The sequence below is a fragment of the Schistocerca piceifrons genome, chromosome 3 (genome assembly GCF_021461385.2).
Source record: "Schistocerca piceifrons isolate TAMUIC-IGC-003096 chromosome 3, iqSchPice1.1, whole genome shotgun sequence".
Taxonomy (NCBI): domain Eukaryota; kingdom Metazoa; phylum Arthropoda; class Insecta; order Orthoptera; family Acrididae; genus Schistocerca; species Schistocerca piceifrons.
In genome coordinates this window covers 726,453,267-726,470,437 of record NC_060140.1, presented here as the reverse complement: position 1 = coordinate 726,470,437, position 17,171 = coordinate 726,453,267, and the positions used below count along the sequence as shown (strand labels likewise).

The 17,171-nt window shown below is 42.1% G+C and overlaps 1 protein-coding gene across 2 annotated transcripts in view; it reads right to left on the bottom strand.

Annotated features, from left to right (window-relative positions):
- Positions 1-17,171, bottom strand: part of LOC124788080 (major royal jelly protein 1-like) — a 64,366-nt gene that overhangs the window by 27,399 nt on the left and 19,796 nt on the right. For both annotated transcript variants that reach the window (XM_047255176.1, XM_047255177.1), the window contains exon 3: positions 11,656-11,855. In XM_047255176.1, the coding sequence (XP_047111132.1) occupies positions 11,656-11,855 (200 nt within the window). The remainder of the gene's footprint in view (positions 1-11,655; positions 11,856-17,171) is intronic.

Below are 17,171 nucleotides of genomic sequence, written 5' to 3'. Positions count from 1 at the left end.
TCATCCCCCTCGAGATGGACCAGGGTGGGGAGGATATCGGGGAATGAAGACTCCTACGCCATCTGTTGGTGTTCTGTAAAGTCTGTACATTGTGCTGCCCTCTGCAGCGGATATATTTCTACGATAACTGTAAAATGGACGTGTGAGAATAAAGGTGTGTGTGAGCAGAAGTTTTACTGTGTCCTTGATTTCACTAGTGTGTAGCAACAGCACACATCAGCACAAGGCGAGTGAAAATGTTTTTCTTCTTCTTCTTCCTCTTCTTCTTCTTCTTATTTTTGGGTCTACAGCCCCTGATAGGTCTTGGCTTCGTCGACAACCATCCTTCCTACATCTCTGTTCTCTGCTTCTCTCTTCCATCTATGGATCTCTGACTTGTAAGGTCAGCCACCACAGTGTCCAGCCATCTAGCTCTTGGGCGGCCCTTCCTTCTGCTGCAATACTGCCAGCTTTTCATCACTCGTTTGGACATCCTGTCATCTGTCACCCTCTTCGTATGTCCTAACTGGTGTATTCTTTGAGAACTAAATAAATTACAGTATATCTTTCCCTCGTACTAGCTCTTGAATTTCACGGTTCTACCGAACTCACCAGTCCTTTGCCTCTCTCACAGGCCCCTAAAGTTTTCATACGATTTTCGTTTCACTTGTCCTTAGGTTATTCCATGTGGGTCAGTTGCCGTCCATATCTCTCTGGTCACGTCGCACAAGGCAATAATATACTCTTAACTTCGTTGTTCTTGTAATTACAGAATCATAAAATACATGTAAGTTGCATAATATTCATCTTGAATCGTTTCTGTAATGTATTGATTCATATTATTTGCGCTGGTCAAGAGGACACCTGAATAATGCAAGCAACTGATAGCTTTAAACAAGGCCTTAAGTCATGTGGTATTCTTCCAAGCTCAGAACTGGACATCAATTTGTAATTGGTCTAGTTTTATTTTGCAGTACCTCAAATTTTTACTCCTTCTGCTTCTATTATTTCATATTTGATCAAGGGTGTTTACCTCTCAGTCCACAATTGCATTATCTTCTGCATACGCACATATCTGACTTGATTTCATCCTTGCTGTTCCTCTCTTGTCTATTTCTTTGTATCAAGAATATGCAGTGCTAAGTAAAACTGGACTACAGAGAGATCATTCTGTTTCACTCCATCTGTAAAGTTAAAGGTCTTGGTAATTTTGTTGTTCACTTTTACATTTGCCTTTGTGTCCTTCATTGCCTTCATTGTTAATTCAGTTAGCCTTCTTAGCTTGTCGCTGCGATGCCCAATTCTTTTAGTGCTAATGCTGATCTGCTAACACTACTAAAATCTTCTTTAAAATCCACAAACAGGAAGTGTACCCCTGCGTCACATTCATAAGATTTATACATTATTTATCTAATTACAAACGAATGGTCAGAAATGCCTCTATTTGATCAGAAGCAACATTGGTATTCTCCGATGATATTGTCGGCGTAATATTTATCTTTTCATTCAGCAGCCGGAGAAAATAGTGTATGCTGTATTTAATAAGGTTATGCAACTGTAATTTGGACAAGCAGTGTTTTCTTCATTCTTATATGGAGGGCATATTATTCCACTTTTGTCGTCGTCAGGCATACTTCCATTTCCCCATATGTTATTTATTACTGCATGAATTTAACTTATTAGAGGATGACCACCAGACCTTATTAGTTCTGACACTACCCCATCTTCAACAGCGGCATATTTACCTTACAAGTTACGTATCACCGATTCCATATCTTGCGTTGCTGGTCCTTTTGCTTCTTCTCTTTTATCTTCTCTTGCCTCTACATTGTCCTCCGGTTCTTGTGGACCTCTTAATACCGAGCCTGTGTTGCTATTGAGGTATCTTCAAAATATTCTGCCCATCTCCGCAGTATTTTTCTTCGTCTCGGATTATCTTCCCATTTCTATTTTTACAAGCATTTTGTATTGGTTGAAATTTTTTCCCCAATCTTTCCTATAGCATGATACAATTTTCTTATTTCATTCTGTTTCTATAGTTCCTCTGTCCCTTAAAATTTTGCTTTCAGAAATTCCTTTTTGTTTATCTTACTTATCCTATGAGCATTACACCCTAATTCTTTATCCACCTCCACATTTCTTCTTGTCCCTTTCTGCAGCATGCTCAGTCTCGCATTTTTATGTTGTATTTCAGGTTTACATTCATCAACAAACCATTCATTTCTTTCCTTTCTTCTTATCTCAGTTATTTCTTCTGCTGCCACTTTCACCACTCTCTACATCTTGTTCCAGTTCTCTTGATTCCCCATCGTTTCCTCGTTGGTATGCTTTTACAGTTTAGGGGTTGTTCAGTTTTTCCTTATTCCAATGTGCATATTTTCCATTCTGTTTTTACGTATTACAACTAACTTCCCTCTCCATATAACTTTTGCAGCGTAGTGTTCTGAATTATAGCTTGGACCCTGCAGCTCCGTACATCTGTGACTGATGTGTCATATTGTGCTTTTACCAACATGTGATCTGTCTGGTTAGCTATTCCACTTACACTTGCTTTCCATATATCAACATCCTTATGTGTAGCAAACAGGTACCCTTGATGAGTAAATTAAATCTAGCAGCTAACTGTCATAATTTATCTCTATTATTAATTTATCCATGTAATATATATCTCCCTGATTCTTTTCCGAATTCATTTCACCCATTCTTTTTAAAATATAGCAGTGGCTGTAGTCGTGTTCTAGTCGTAGTTGTATACTCTTTACGTGCCTTACATTTATGGGTTGAATTCCAAAAGAATTTTCCTAATCTCTTTTATTTTTATGAATACTGTTCCAGATTGCCTTCTTCTTCTTTCTGGTACACTATACAGTTAAGAATACTGAAGCATATATATCTGTCCTTCCACTTGCCAACTCACTTCTTGCAGTGCCACAATGTTGTACTTCCACCTAGGTTCCATAATTTCGTCAGCCATTTGCTTCATTATTTCACGTCTCAACATTGTTCAAATATACTAATCTACCATTGTCAACTCTTTTGTCCTTTCTTTTTGCCAAAGTTGTCTCACTCATTATCTGAGACTGTTCCTGTGGTTCCGTAATACGACATTTTCACAGTGTGGGCCTATTGGCCCCAAGCCCAGCCCTCATCCTGGAGGACTTGATATTTTTTAAGGTTTCGTCTCCCTAGGTAGGTTGGCTTCCCTATACCTATTAGCCCTCCCTGCCCTATGATATGAGACCCACTGTATGGCGAGGACTCTGAAGCTGGGTCGATTTATCGGTTTCTAAGCTACTGCCAGCATAACCCCCAGCTTCTTTGAAGTCACAGATCCTCGCGACTGACACCGAAGGCGTCCTCAATAAGCCAGTGTCCCATGGAAGGGAAATGTTTAGTCTGTACTAGTCTTTGATATCCACACTCAAGACGGCGGTAAGCTGAAGCACCATCATGTAGTAGCCACATTAGCCTTCATACCACTAAAGGCACCTCTTCCAAAATGGGAGGCAGGGTCACCCACAGGAAGTGCAGTTACGCCTCTCCCGTGTGGGGTTCTGGAAGGATGGCCGATTCTGCAGACCAGTAGCCAATAATCCCCATTCTCAAACTGATGATAAACCACTGATGATGTCTCATTCCCATCATAACATCGGGGTTCTCCACAGCCCACAGGTGACTGCTGTGAAGGCTGGCCATACTGTCCCTCATATAGGTAGCCTCTCCCGTGAATAGGATGAATGACAGAAATCCCAGTACCGTGGTGGCCTGTGTGATGAACCAGCAACATAACCGTCTCTGCTGGGACAACTCCTTAGGAAGTAACACCTTCACTCATTGTCGGTGGCGCCGATAGTGGCATTGTGGATAATGATGAACACAGTCGTCAGACTTGTCCCATGCAGGCAGGTCACCCACCTGATGCTGATACCAATGACACTATCAATGATTTTTTACTATCACCTTCTAGTGGGTGTACCTCCTTTGGAAAGCATTTCTTGCCATATGACTTTTCTTGCTCCTTATCATCCTAAAGGTAGTTTCTTGCAAATTTGTCCTCAGTTACCCTACCTCTCATTAATTTCAATACACCCAACAAATGACAGCTAGTTGTCTTTAGATAAGTTATAATAACGTGGGTACTGTTGAAGAAGCAGAGGAGTAGTACACCAGTTGTACACATGTATGATTTTTGTTTTTGGGTATCGAGATACAATAATATCCAACAAACAATATTGTGTACGTAAACGTTATATACCGATCTGGTATGTTTGTGTACCTATTTGCCAACGGACGCCGCATTTGTAGCACCTGTGTTGTTTCCTGTAGTGAAGTGATATCCGCAGCCAACGGCAAGCATTGCTACGATACGTAACTTGTGGTTCATGCAAGTCAGTTCCTTCGTGACATTGAAGTGTGCACATCACTAGTATGGCTCCACGAGTGGAGATATCCATAGAAAAAGGTGCTTCAATCGAAGTTCGAGATATCTGGAACCAGAAGGAGAATATTTGTTCGCCGATTTGTAGGGGAAAGGGTAGCCCAGAAGTGTGTTCCAGCTAAACACGGTGAAGGTTCTGTTATGGTTTGGGGATGTTTTGCCGGCTCGAGTTTGTGAGCCAGTCATTAAATCCAAGGGAGAATACTTAGGTGAAAGTAAAATACAATCATTGTGATTGCATTATATATGTGGAAGTTAATATAATTATGTTTTCTGAGAATTAACGTTTGATTTGTGTTCTAAATCTGAAATACAAGGGTGTATTGAAATGTAAATTATGACGTTCTTCTTAATAGAGTCCCAGTACACATGTGGAATGCAATACAGCAATGACTGTGTGCCGAAGTTTCTATAGGTCCTTGATAGGTTTCCTAAGGTAATTGTCACAGGTCACCCATTTCCCATTACTTATGGGCTTTTGGTTTGTGCAGATCCCAAATGTGCCCCTTTGGGGGAAGATCAGGCGCATTTAGTGTGCTGGATATCAATGTGAGTTTACTATCATTCTTTTCAAGCCATTGTAGTATGATTGTGGCTATGTAACACGGCTAGTTATCCTGCTGGAGGATGCCATCACCAATGAGAAAGACATCAACAGTGATGTTCACCCAGTCCACTGCTTTCATGTTGCCTTAGGTTACAAGAAAGCCCAGAGGAACATGCCTAATCGCCTTGCATCCTGGGGGAGATTCTTGTTTGAAGCAACCGTTTATCTGGAAAACTGCGTACCCGGACACTACCATATATCTTGTGTCACAATGAACGTAACATCTGGCCAGGTTATACATATCGATTCATCCATAGTCCAATCTAGATAATCCCAGGCCTGCTGCATTCGTAATTGTCGGTACCGTTAGATCAGTATGGCAACACGTAGCAATCGTGTTCTGTAGAGCCCCACTTTCAACAGTGTTCGCTGTATGGTGCGCTCTGAGACACTTGTGGCTCCACCAGTTTGGTGTTTTGAGATCTACTGCACATCGCTGCGTATTCCACTTTACGCAGCGGACAACCCTCCAACCTTGACGTACTGCGATGAGACGTGGACGTCAAACATGTGGTCGCGTACTAGAGTGGCCGTTACGAAGTTAGACACCTCAAGGCCACACACTCTCCCTGTAGTCCGCTGGCGCTGAGCACTGTGATTCTCCGGTCTCATAGTTTTGTTTCCGCATTTACACTGTTAATGTGCAGGAGGTCAGCGCCAGCTGGATGGTCTGTGTTTCCGTGCGATATCGACTGTCCACGTGTGGTTTCAGTCTTCCACAAAACGGTCTACTGACGTGTATTTGGTAGTGAGCGAAATGCAGGAGCGATGGACTACGTGTATTGCACATCCAATCGGTGTGCGTGAAGGGCGAAAATACATTCGGAAACAATCTAAAATTGCCATATGGAAAACGTACTGAATATATTTTACTTATCTGGGCAGTTAAAAAGCCAGGAATACCATAAATTTTGCGCTAGTTCATAAAATGACAGTAAAACCTTGCGGTATTACCGAATCGACTGTACTCCGTATTACCAGTACGGTAACATCGGCAGAATCTCGAGATATGGGCACTTGTATTGACTCACCAAGGCAGGAATACAATTTAAAACGGAAATTATGGGATTCGACGATTCTGACGAAACGTTAGTGCGTAGAACTGTACAACGATACTACGATATACCGAGAATATTCCATACATCTATACCCATCACACAAATCACCGATATACGCTATATGACAGTAACTGTAGGTACTGGCATGGAAGTACCTACAGTTACTGTTACATAGCGTATATCGGTGATTTGTGTGATGGGTATAGATGTATGGAATATTCTCGGTCGTATTAAGGCGAGCCTTCGGCACTGAAATCCTGGGAACGGCTTACAAATACTCAGGCGCTGTCGCTCAAAGGATCGCTTGTAAATAAAATGCGATCATACGTCAAAGATACAGTAAGTATGTCTGAGATTTAACTAAAATTAATTTCAAGAATTCTTAACAACTCCTTCGCTGACTGTTTCTATGAAGTCCAGCAGAACACAAATTCCTCAGCGACTACACATTTCGTTACACGTGCGAAACAGTTTCATACTTGTTACGGTATTTTATTTTATTTTTTTATCTCGTAATACCTTTATACCACGACAGAGTATGTAATGGCTAAAAAAATACGGAGTGAACTTGGAGAAAAAATTGTTTTGCTCGACTTCAACGGAAATTTTGGCATGGAAGTACCTACAGTTACTGTTACATAGCGTATATCGGTGATTTGTGTGATGGGTATAGATGTATGGAATATTCTCGGTAGTATTAAGGCGAGCCTTCGGCACTGAAATCCTGGGAACGGCTTACAAATACTCAGGCGCTGTCCCTCAAAGGATCGCTTGTAAATAAAATGCGATCATACGTCAAAGATACAGTAAGTATGTCTGAGATTTAACTAAAATTAATTTCAAGAATTCTTAACAACTCCTTCGCTGACTGTTTCTATAAAGTCCAGCAGAAAACAAATTCCTCAGCGACTACACTTTTCGTTACACGGGCGAAACAGTTTCATACTTGTTACGGTATTTTATTTTATTTTTTTATCTCGTAATACTTTTACATTTTCAAGATGAAATACGTATTTCATGCATCTGTTAGCTTTGAGAATGTTCATATGGTATTTTGAATCCAAATATAACGGTGTTTCTGATTTTTCGACACGTTGAAGGAAAAAAATATTCTTCTTCATGATTCCTTGTAACGTTGGTTTGCAATTTTTTTCGAAGCAGCTGGCAAGAACTTTCGTTTGAAATGTACTCCATCATATTTTAGACTAAAAATAAACATATCTAATACTTTTTTCAGAATTTTTACTTACATTTTAACTATCACTAAATGGCAATACTGTACGACGGGTGAGATGACCTTGATGTTCCTGTCTTCATGACGGATACTACAGTGATCTCAACGTTTTACGACCAGTTTTTCACAGATGGTCACGCGAGCAACAGGCGAATCGACGATCAGATTTGCTGTGTCCTTGATACCTATTCCCAGGGTTCGGACCATAAGAATTTGCCCTTTATCAAAGTCGTTCACGTCAGTGGATTTCCGCATCTGGGGCTCGTATTGTTGCTAGAATCTTTCGGAAGATGATTTATATTCATACTTTTCGTAGCAGCTGTATCTAAATGAGGAAAGGTCGCATGTGGTCAAACACGCTAACCACTAGAAAACGGTGGCGCCGCAAATATTTACGAAGGGCTAGTGAAAACGTTATAAAACTATGGGTCTGGACCGCAATAAATTCTTGGAGTGTATTATGGATCCTGGGAGAAGGGATTAAAAATTTTTGAATGAATATTAAATGTAGTGCCACGCTTGGATGTTCATACGAAACGGCGAAATAAAGGGGGAAATGAGTAGATACTGATAAGGAAGAACAACGCACAACTTAATTTGTCTAAGAGAAACAATCACAAGAAGATGAAGTATTCGATGGGATTGTCCTCAGGCATTCAGGAACTGTACTGGAAAGTACAATGGAAGATAAAACACATTACGTTTATCTAAAAAGTATGTGGAATTAATTATTGTTCATCTTGACTGTAGGAACTATGAGCAAAACTGATATGGTATGTTTCTTGTATCGTCTTATTAGTTGCTAGGTAAGTGCTTCCTAAGGCAAGAAAACGATTAGGTTATGACATTTACTAGCTGAACTTAGTCCTGTGAAATAACTGTATTGAATTCTGCACTCTCCTTGTGGGTCAAAGATAGATAGCGAGTACCCGATTTATACCTAATCGATTATATCAGCTGGAAAGCGAATTCTGTATCATAAACTAAATTTTCACGTAATGAAAGCAGGTTGTGCTGTGACACTGTCTGATTCTACATAAAACTACTTGAAATTAAACGTCTCCTTGCTAATCGATCTCTTTATTTAAATTTATTTTATCAGATTTCTTCATATGACTCATGATTCCGAATTTATTTGCGCTTTTGTAAATTTTCCCCCGCTTTCTAATGACTACTGGCTGTTCTCAGTGACGTAATACATTTCGTGGGAGACGACTAACTAATCCTTCTTAGCTCACTTTTTGACGCTTGGTCTGATAAGATTTCTGAAGTAACTGATCAGATACAATGTACAAAGTATAAATAACTCGATATAGGTAATGTGTCTCACGCTAATAACGATGTTTTAATCAGTATTAATTAATTGAAACATCCGTACAATATCAACGATAAATGACGAAATATTTTGCCCTGGACAAAAATCAGCACAGATTTGTAGCTATCAAATACTTCGATGTGCACAAGGTGAATCATAATTGGTGTAAAGCGGCATACAGTTGAAAGCACACGCTACAAGAAACAAAAAGGTCTCAATAATCGTGGCCTCTAAAATACATACATTAAGAGCTGTGAGCACTTGTTCACCTTCGTTAGTGTGAAACAAATCTCTTCTACTGCAATATGCCTAGTTTCCATGTTTTAAGAGATGGTAATACGGACCAAAACAAGAAAAAAAGAGTCCAGTAAACGTGGCCTCTAAAGAGCATACCTTAAGAGGACTTGCTCAGTAGACGAGCTGTGTCGCACAGCAGCGAAGATGAACCAGTGCTCTTAGCTCTTAAAGTACGCTCTTTAGAGCCCATGTTTACCAGACTTTATTGTCTTTCATCTCAAAATATGGAAAGCAGAGAGCTTACAGCAGATTTGTTTCACAATATCGAACATGAGCAAGTGTTCGTATGAGTTTCCTCTTGTATAAAAATCTTGTGTTTCGGTTTATCTGAACTTTTGTAGTTATTTTTGTCTTAGCATTCTTTTGAACTTACATCCCCACGTGAACCCCGATGAATAAACCTTACATAAATGTGATTTGCATGCGAGCAGAATCGGCAGTCTGTTAGCGTTCCTGAATTCTATTTTGAGTCACTGATTAGGCTGAAAACTGGCGTTCGTGCCTTTGGAAATCGTGAAAATTATTTGACACGTACATTGTGACTGGCGCCATAAGAGTGACGTATCAAGCCAGCAAAATAAAATAACCCCTTCAGCTGGAGACGGTATTTCTGGAGAGTTCTCAAAGAGGCGAGCTACTAGAAGAGTGATGAGTGCGGCTATTCCAGATGATTCCATTCTAGTAAATAGTATGATGACAGCACTGACGAAACCATAGTGAAGCGGAGCAGTATGTTCCTATTTTACACTAAATAATAATCAGCAAACATCTTTCTAAATTTTTGTCGTCTATAATTTTAAAATCACGTCAAGCATTGTACGACACTGACGCATCAGTGTTGGACAAATCGACAGACACATCTTAGGTATATCCTCGGCAGTTACTGGTTTGAGAATATACTGAAATACAGCTGGAGAGCCTTTGCAGTGCTGTTCGAGTTTAGGGGGTGCACTTGGTGGGATGAGGCGTCGGTGGGAGTTTGGTTTGAGGAGGGAATAACACTATAGCAGTCCGTGCAGCTGTGCAAACTCACAGCGCCAGGGTGGCGTACTAGTCAGCGCATCTGCCTAGCGAGCGGGAGACCCGGTTTAGAATCCAGACCTTGGTACATCATACACTACTGGCCATTAAAATTCCTACAACAAAAAGAAATGCAGATGATAAACGGGTATTCATTGGACAAATATATTATACTAGAACTGACACGTGATTACATTTTCTCCTAATTTGGGTGCACAGATCCTGAGAAATCAGTTCCCAGAACAACCGCCTCTGGTCGTAATAACGGCCTTGATACGCCTAGGCATTGAGTCAAACAGAGCTTGGATGGCGTGCACAGGAACAACTGCTCATGCTGCTTCAACATGATACCACAGTTCATTGGCTTATTGTGACGAGCCAGATGCTCGGCCACCATTCACCAGACGTTTCCAGTTAGTGAGAGATCTGGAGAATGTGCTTGTCAGGGCAGCAGTCCTACATTTTCTGTATCCAGAACGGCCCGTACAGGACCTGCAACATGCGGTAGTGTATTATGCTGCTGAAATGTAGGGTTTCGCAGAGATCCAATGAAGGGTAGAGCCACGGGTCGTAACACATCTGAAGTGTAACGTCCACTGTGCATAGTGCCGTCAATGCGAACAAGAGGTGACCGAGACGTGTAACCAATGGCACCCCATTCCATCACGCCGGGTGATACGCCAGTATGGCGACGACGAATACACGCTTCCAATGTGCGTTCACCGCGATGTTGCCAAACACGGATGCGACCATCATGATGCTGTAAACAGAACCTGGATTCATCCGAAAAATGACGTTTTGCCATTCGTGCACCCAGGTTCGTCGTTGAGTACACTATCGCAGGCGCTCCTGTCTGTGACGCAGTGTCAAGGGTAACTGCAGCCATGGTCTCCGAGCTGATAGTCCATGCTGCTGCAAACGTTGTCGAACTGTTCGTGCATATGATTGTTGTCTTTCAAACGTCCCCATCTGTTGACTCAGGGATCGAGACGTGGCTACACGATCCGCTACAACCATGTGGGAAAGATGCCTGTCATCTCGACTGCTAGCGATACGAGGCCGTTGGGATCCAACACGGCGTTCCGTATTACCGTCCTGAACCCACCGATTCCATATTCTGCTAATAGTCATTGGATCTCGACCAACGCAATCAGCAATGTCGCGATACGATAAACAGCAATCGCGTTGGGCTACAATCCGACCTTTATCAAAGTCGGAAATGTAATGGTACGCATTTCTCCTCCTTACACGAGCCATCACAACAACGTTTCACCAGGCAACGCCGGTCAACTGCTGTTTGTGTATGAGATATCGATTGGGAACTTTCCTCATGTCAGCATGTTGTAGGTGTCGCCACCGGCGCCAGCATTGTGTGAATTATCTGAAAAGGTAATCATTTGCATATCAGAGCATCTTCTTCCTGTCGGTTAAATTTCACGTGTGTAGCACGTCATCTTCGTGGTGTAGCAATTTTAATGGCCATTAGTGTAGATGTTTGAGACTTGAAAAGGTATCTGGAATTATACAATTTTATTTGATTAAAATAGCTAACGTTGGTAGGTTTCATTAGTGGCACCTACAACGGATAGTTCTCTGTTTAGTATCTTTTCTGCTGAGACCACGATAAAATTTTTACGATTTACGACAACTAACTCTCACATAAAAAGAAACGTGATAGCCACGAATGGTGCACTGTAGGAATCTCACCGTGGTGGAGATGACGGACACCAGTTGCGAGTGGCAGTCGGTGATGGAGTCCTCCGTGGTGCGGTGAAGCTCCAGACTGGGGTAGGGTGTGAGGGGGGCGTCCGCGGCCTCGTCGTACGGCACAGTGCTCAGGGAGGCCGGTATGCCGCGCCTCACCAGCGGTGTCGTTACGAACAGTCGGCTGCGGCTCTCTGCGTCCGCTGCAACAAGGTGCCGGGTGTGATGTTCCTAAAACCAGCACGTGTTGTAAGCCACGGACGTCAAGAACATGCTGCCACCGGCTTTCCTAGGGCAGGTCGGGTGTACAAATAGTACAGTAAAATCCCTATGTTTTTATATCACATGTTACAGAGTAAAGTCAAGCACCAGCACGCCAGTCGGGAACGACAGAGAAGAGATGGCTGTGAGAAGACGTCAGCCAATCCTATACTGACCGAACACATACAAAAATACTGGGTGGTTATAATTATACTTGCTTCTGAGGTAGTAAAATTCCTTAATGTAGTCTGCTTCATGACCATCAAATTCGATGTTAAGTTTCTCTGTATGCACATTTTTGCTACTTCTCATTACCTTTTTCTTTTTCCTATTTACTCTCAGACCATATTCTGTACTCAATAGACCGTTTATTCCATTCAACACATCCTGTATTTCTTCTTCAGTTTCCCTGAGGGTAGTAATGTCATCAGCGACTCCTTTCATCCTGACTTGCAATCCCTTTCTTGAACCTGTCTCTTTAGTTCCGTCATGCTTTTTCGATGTATAGACTGAATAGAAGGAGCGAAAGACCGCATCCCTCTCTTACACCCATTTTAATCTGGTCACTTCCTTCTTTGTCTTTGTCTTATTGTTCCCTCATGCTTCTTGAACACATTGAATGTCACCCGTCTATCCCTGCAGTGTACTATTTTTCTCAAGATACTGCAAGTCTTGTACCATTTCAAACTGTCGAACGCTTTTTCTAGGTCGACAGATCCTATAAGCGTATCTTGGTTTTCCTTCATTCTAACTTCCATTACCAAGCGCGAAATCAGAACTGCCTCTCTGGTGCCTTTATCTTCTCTAAAGGCAAACTGATCGTCACATAACACATTCTCCATTCTCTAGTAAAGCACGTTTGGCAGCAGCTGGAATACATGAGATTTTAAGCCGTTTGTGTGATAGTCTTCTCACGTGCCGACGTATAACTTCAATACTGTTTGTCGGCGTCACTTGATAAAAGACACAACCACGATAGTCAGATGGAATAACTTCGTAGTTGTGGACGTGGTTTCAAAAAGACTCGGAAACACTACTACTCCTTTGGAATTGATTTAATATTCATAAAATAAATTCTAGTCATTTAATGATGAAAATCGATATGTAATACAATCCGTCAGAAACATTCTAATGGCTTGCTTTCATTTTTATGAGGGTGCCGGGTGCTTAAAAATGATTATTCCTATTTTACAAGACTGTACCCTATATTGCAAAGCAACAAGAGGAATTTTCCGTTCTCCGTTTGAACAGGTGGAATTTCATTATAATACTGCGGCGTCAACAGTACGGCTCTTTCGTTATTATTATTTTTTTTGTTACTATTTGTGCAGCAGCTGCAGCAGTAATTTTATTAGTTTGTAGCCAATACTGTTTACTCACACTGACTCTACGGCACTCAGATCATTTTAATACTGTTTGTCCTATTAAGTATTAGGTAAATATAATGTAAAACATGAACTGAATGTGTGACTCTCAGGTCCGGTGCAAAAGAGGCCCTGTTGGCCCTATATAACAATGATTTATACCATTTATTAAATTTACTTCAGCCCGAGTTTCTATCTTAGTTCGTCTACAAAATGTATTGAAATCGGATGAATCCTTTTGTAACGCTCTCTACATATTTTCTGGTGTGGATTCAGTATCATGATGATCTCCCCATTGGCATAAGATTCCAAATTAGTCCCTCATTCGGTCCATGAGAAAAAGAATGATTAACTAACGAAAGAATAACGTTCTGCTGGTCGGGGTGTGGAACGTTAGAAGTTTGGAAATGATCGGGGAGGTAGAATATTTGAAAACGGAAAACGCTAAGGCTCCACCTAGACTAAGTGAAGAGAAATGGGAAGAACACAAGGATTCCTGTTCGGATGAGTATTGGGTAATATCAACAGCAGCAGAAAATGGTACAGTGGGAGAAGGATTCATTATGAATAGAAAGGTAGGGCAGAGAGTGAGGTACCATGAAAAGTTCAGTGATAGGGTTGTTCTCATCAGAAACGACAGCAAACAAACACGCCAAAGATAGTTCAGGTACACTATGTGATCAAAAGTATCCGGACACCACCAAAAATGTACGTTTTTCATAGTAGGTGCATTTTCCTGCCACCTACTGCCAGGTACTCCATATCAGCGACCTCAGTAGTCTGACACCGCGAGAGAGCAGAATGGGGCGCTCCGCGGAACTCACGGACTTGGAACTTGGTCAGGTGATTTGGTGTCACTTGTGTCATACGTCTGTACGGGAGATTTCCACACTCCTAAACACCCCTAGATCCACTGTTTCCGATATGACACTGAAGTGGAAACGTGAAGGTACACATACAGCACAAAAGCGTACAGGTCGACCTCGTCTGTTGACTGACAGAGACCACCAACAGTTGAAGAGGGTCGTAATGTGTAAAAGGCAGACATCTATGCAGACCATCACACAGGAACTCCAAACTGCATCAGGATCCACTGCAAGAAGTATGACAGGTAGCCCGGAGGTTACAAAACTTGGATTTCATGGTCGAGCGGCTGCTCATGAGCCACACATCACGCCGGTAAATGCCTAACGTCGCCTCGCTTGGTGTAAGGAGCGAAAACATTGGACAGTTGGACTGTAGAAAAACGTTTTGTGGAGTGTCGAATCACGGTAGACAATGTGGCGATCCCACGTTAGGGTGTGGGTATGGCGAATGCTTGGTGAACGTCATTTGTCAGCGTGTGTAGTGACAGCAGTAAAATTCGGTGTCGGTAGTGTTATGGTGTGATCGTGTTTTTCATGGAGGGGGCCCTGCACCCCTTGTTGTTTTGCGTGGCACTACCACAGCACAGTCCTACATTGAAGTTTAAGCAGCTTCTTGCTTCCCATTGTTGTAGAGCAATTCGGGGTAGGCGATTGCATCTTTCAACATGATCGAGCACCTTTTCATAACGCACGGCCTATGGCTGAGTGGCTACACGACAATAACATCCCTGTAATGAACTGGCCAGCACAGATTCCTGACCTGAATCCTATAGAACACCTTTTTGATGTTTTGCAACGCCGACTTCTTGCCAGGTCTCACCCACCGATATCGATACCTCTCCTCAGTGCAGCATCCCGTGAAGAATGGGCTGCTATTCCCCAACAAACCTTCCAGCACCTGTTGAAACGTGTGCCTGCGAGAGTGGAAGCTGGCATCAAGGCTAAGGGTGGGCCAATACCATATTGAATTCCAGCATTACCGATGTAGGGCGCCACGAACTTCTGAGCCATTTCCAGCCAGGTGTGCGAATACTCTTGATCATATAGTGTGTATACGCCGAAGTCATGAGCTGAAGATGAAGAGATAAAGTATATGAGAATACGAAATAGATACTTCAACACGTAAAGGAAGATAAAAATCTAACAGTCATGGGGGACTGGAATGCATAGGTAGGGGAAAGAATACAAGAATGGGTTACGGGGGAATATGGTATTATGAATGAGAGAGGAGAAAGACTAATTGAGTTTTTCAAAAATTTCTCTCCCAGACATGTTAATCACAGTTCGAGAATTGTCAGCAACTGATGTTTCACTTCTGCATTTCTGTTTATTTTATATATCAGTAACATAATGCAGTGTTATGACTGGAATAAGGTCTGGGAGAGAATTAACGAAAGAGGAACATTCAGTTCTATCGAAAGGAGGCAACTTTGCAGTCACTAAAGGTCCCTACGGAGGATATTATAGCCAATGTGGAAGCAGGAATCCGTTTGTTATCATCGCATTCCGCGGATGAAATCGGGACTGAAACAGCCAGAATATTACGCCAAGCGAAGCCACCTACCAGCAATTTGTCTGAAGCGGAAAGGAGGGCACCGAGGGACATCAATGCGGATAAGAGCATTATTGTACTTGCAGCTAATAAAGGAAATGGTACGGTTTTGCTGAACACCGAAGATTATCACAAGAAGATTAGTGACCTTTTGGATCCGACTACGTACAAAAAGCTTCAGAAGGACCCTACAACCAAAATTTTGAAAAATACCAATTAATTGGTGAAACAATATTCTCTTTCTTCGGATGATAAAAAACAACTATGCAAAACGGAAGCTTATCCACCCAGACTTTATGGACTCCCAAAGGTACATAAACCACAGGTCCCGTTGAGACCGATTGTGAGTGCCATAGGATCTCCAACACAAGAGGTGGCCAGATGTCTCGCCTGCTTGCTGCAACCACACATTGGCAGAACGGACAGTTCCATTAAAAACTCGGCGCATTTTATTGAAAAACTGAGGGAGATTAACGACAGCCCAAGTGATATTCTCGTGAGCTTCGATGTAGTGTCATTGTTTACCATGGTGCCTGTAAGCGAAGCTATTTCATATATAGCAGATATTTTTACTACTGACATAGTGGCTTTATTTAAACACTGCCTGACGACAACTTATTTCCAGTATAACAACGAGTTTTATGAACAGATCGACGGGGTGGCGATGGGAAGCCCTCTCAGCCCACCTGTTGCCAATTTATTTATGGAGATTTTCGAACAGCGAGCGCTGCAGACTGCCAGTAAAAAGCCTGCTAAATGGAATCACTATGTTGATGACACATTTGTAGTGTGGACTCATGGTGAAGAAGAGTTGGATGTCTTCTTGGTGCCTCTGAACCGTATTAACCTGAAGATACAGTTTACGATGGAGAAAGAGAGCAACGGTCAATTCAATTTCCTGGATGTGTCGGTAATTAAACGGGTGGATGGGGCGCTAGGCCACAAGGTATATAGAAAAAACACTCACACGGATCGATACCTTCACAAGGAATCTAACCATCATCCAAAGCAAAAAAGAGGTGTCATGAAAACCTTGACAGAGCCAACAAAATCTGCGAGCCGGCTTACTTACAAAATGAACTAAACCACTTACGGTCAGCCTTCATGAAAAACGGATATACCAGCAAGGAAATTGATCGAGCCCTCCATCAACGAAGAAAAGAAGCCAGAAGTCCAGAGCAACAACGGTCACCTACTGGAAAAGTTTTCCTACCGTTCAGTAATAAAGTCACGGACCGTATCGGGGAAGTTCTGGCCAAATATGGGATCGAAACAATCTTCAAGCCCACCAAGAAGATTAAGGAATATTTAAGAACTGCAAAAGACGCCCGACACCCCCTGGCAACACCTGGGGTATACAAAATTCCATGCAGTTGTGGACAAGTATATATTGGAACAACGAAAAGAAATGTAAACACCCGCTTAGCCGACCATAAAAGAAACTGTCGCTTAGGACACATCGAAAAATCGGCCGCA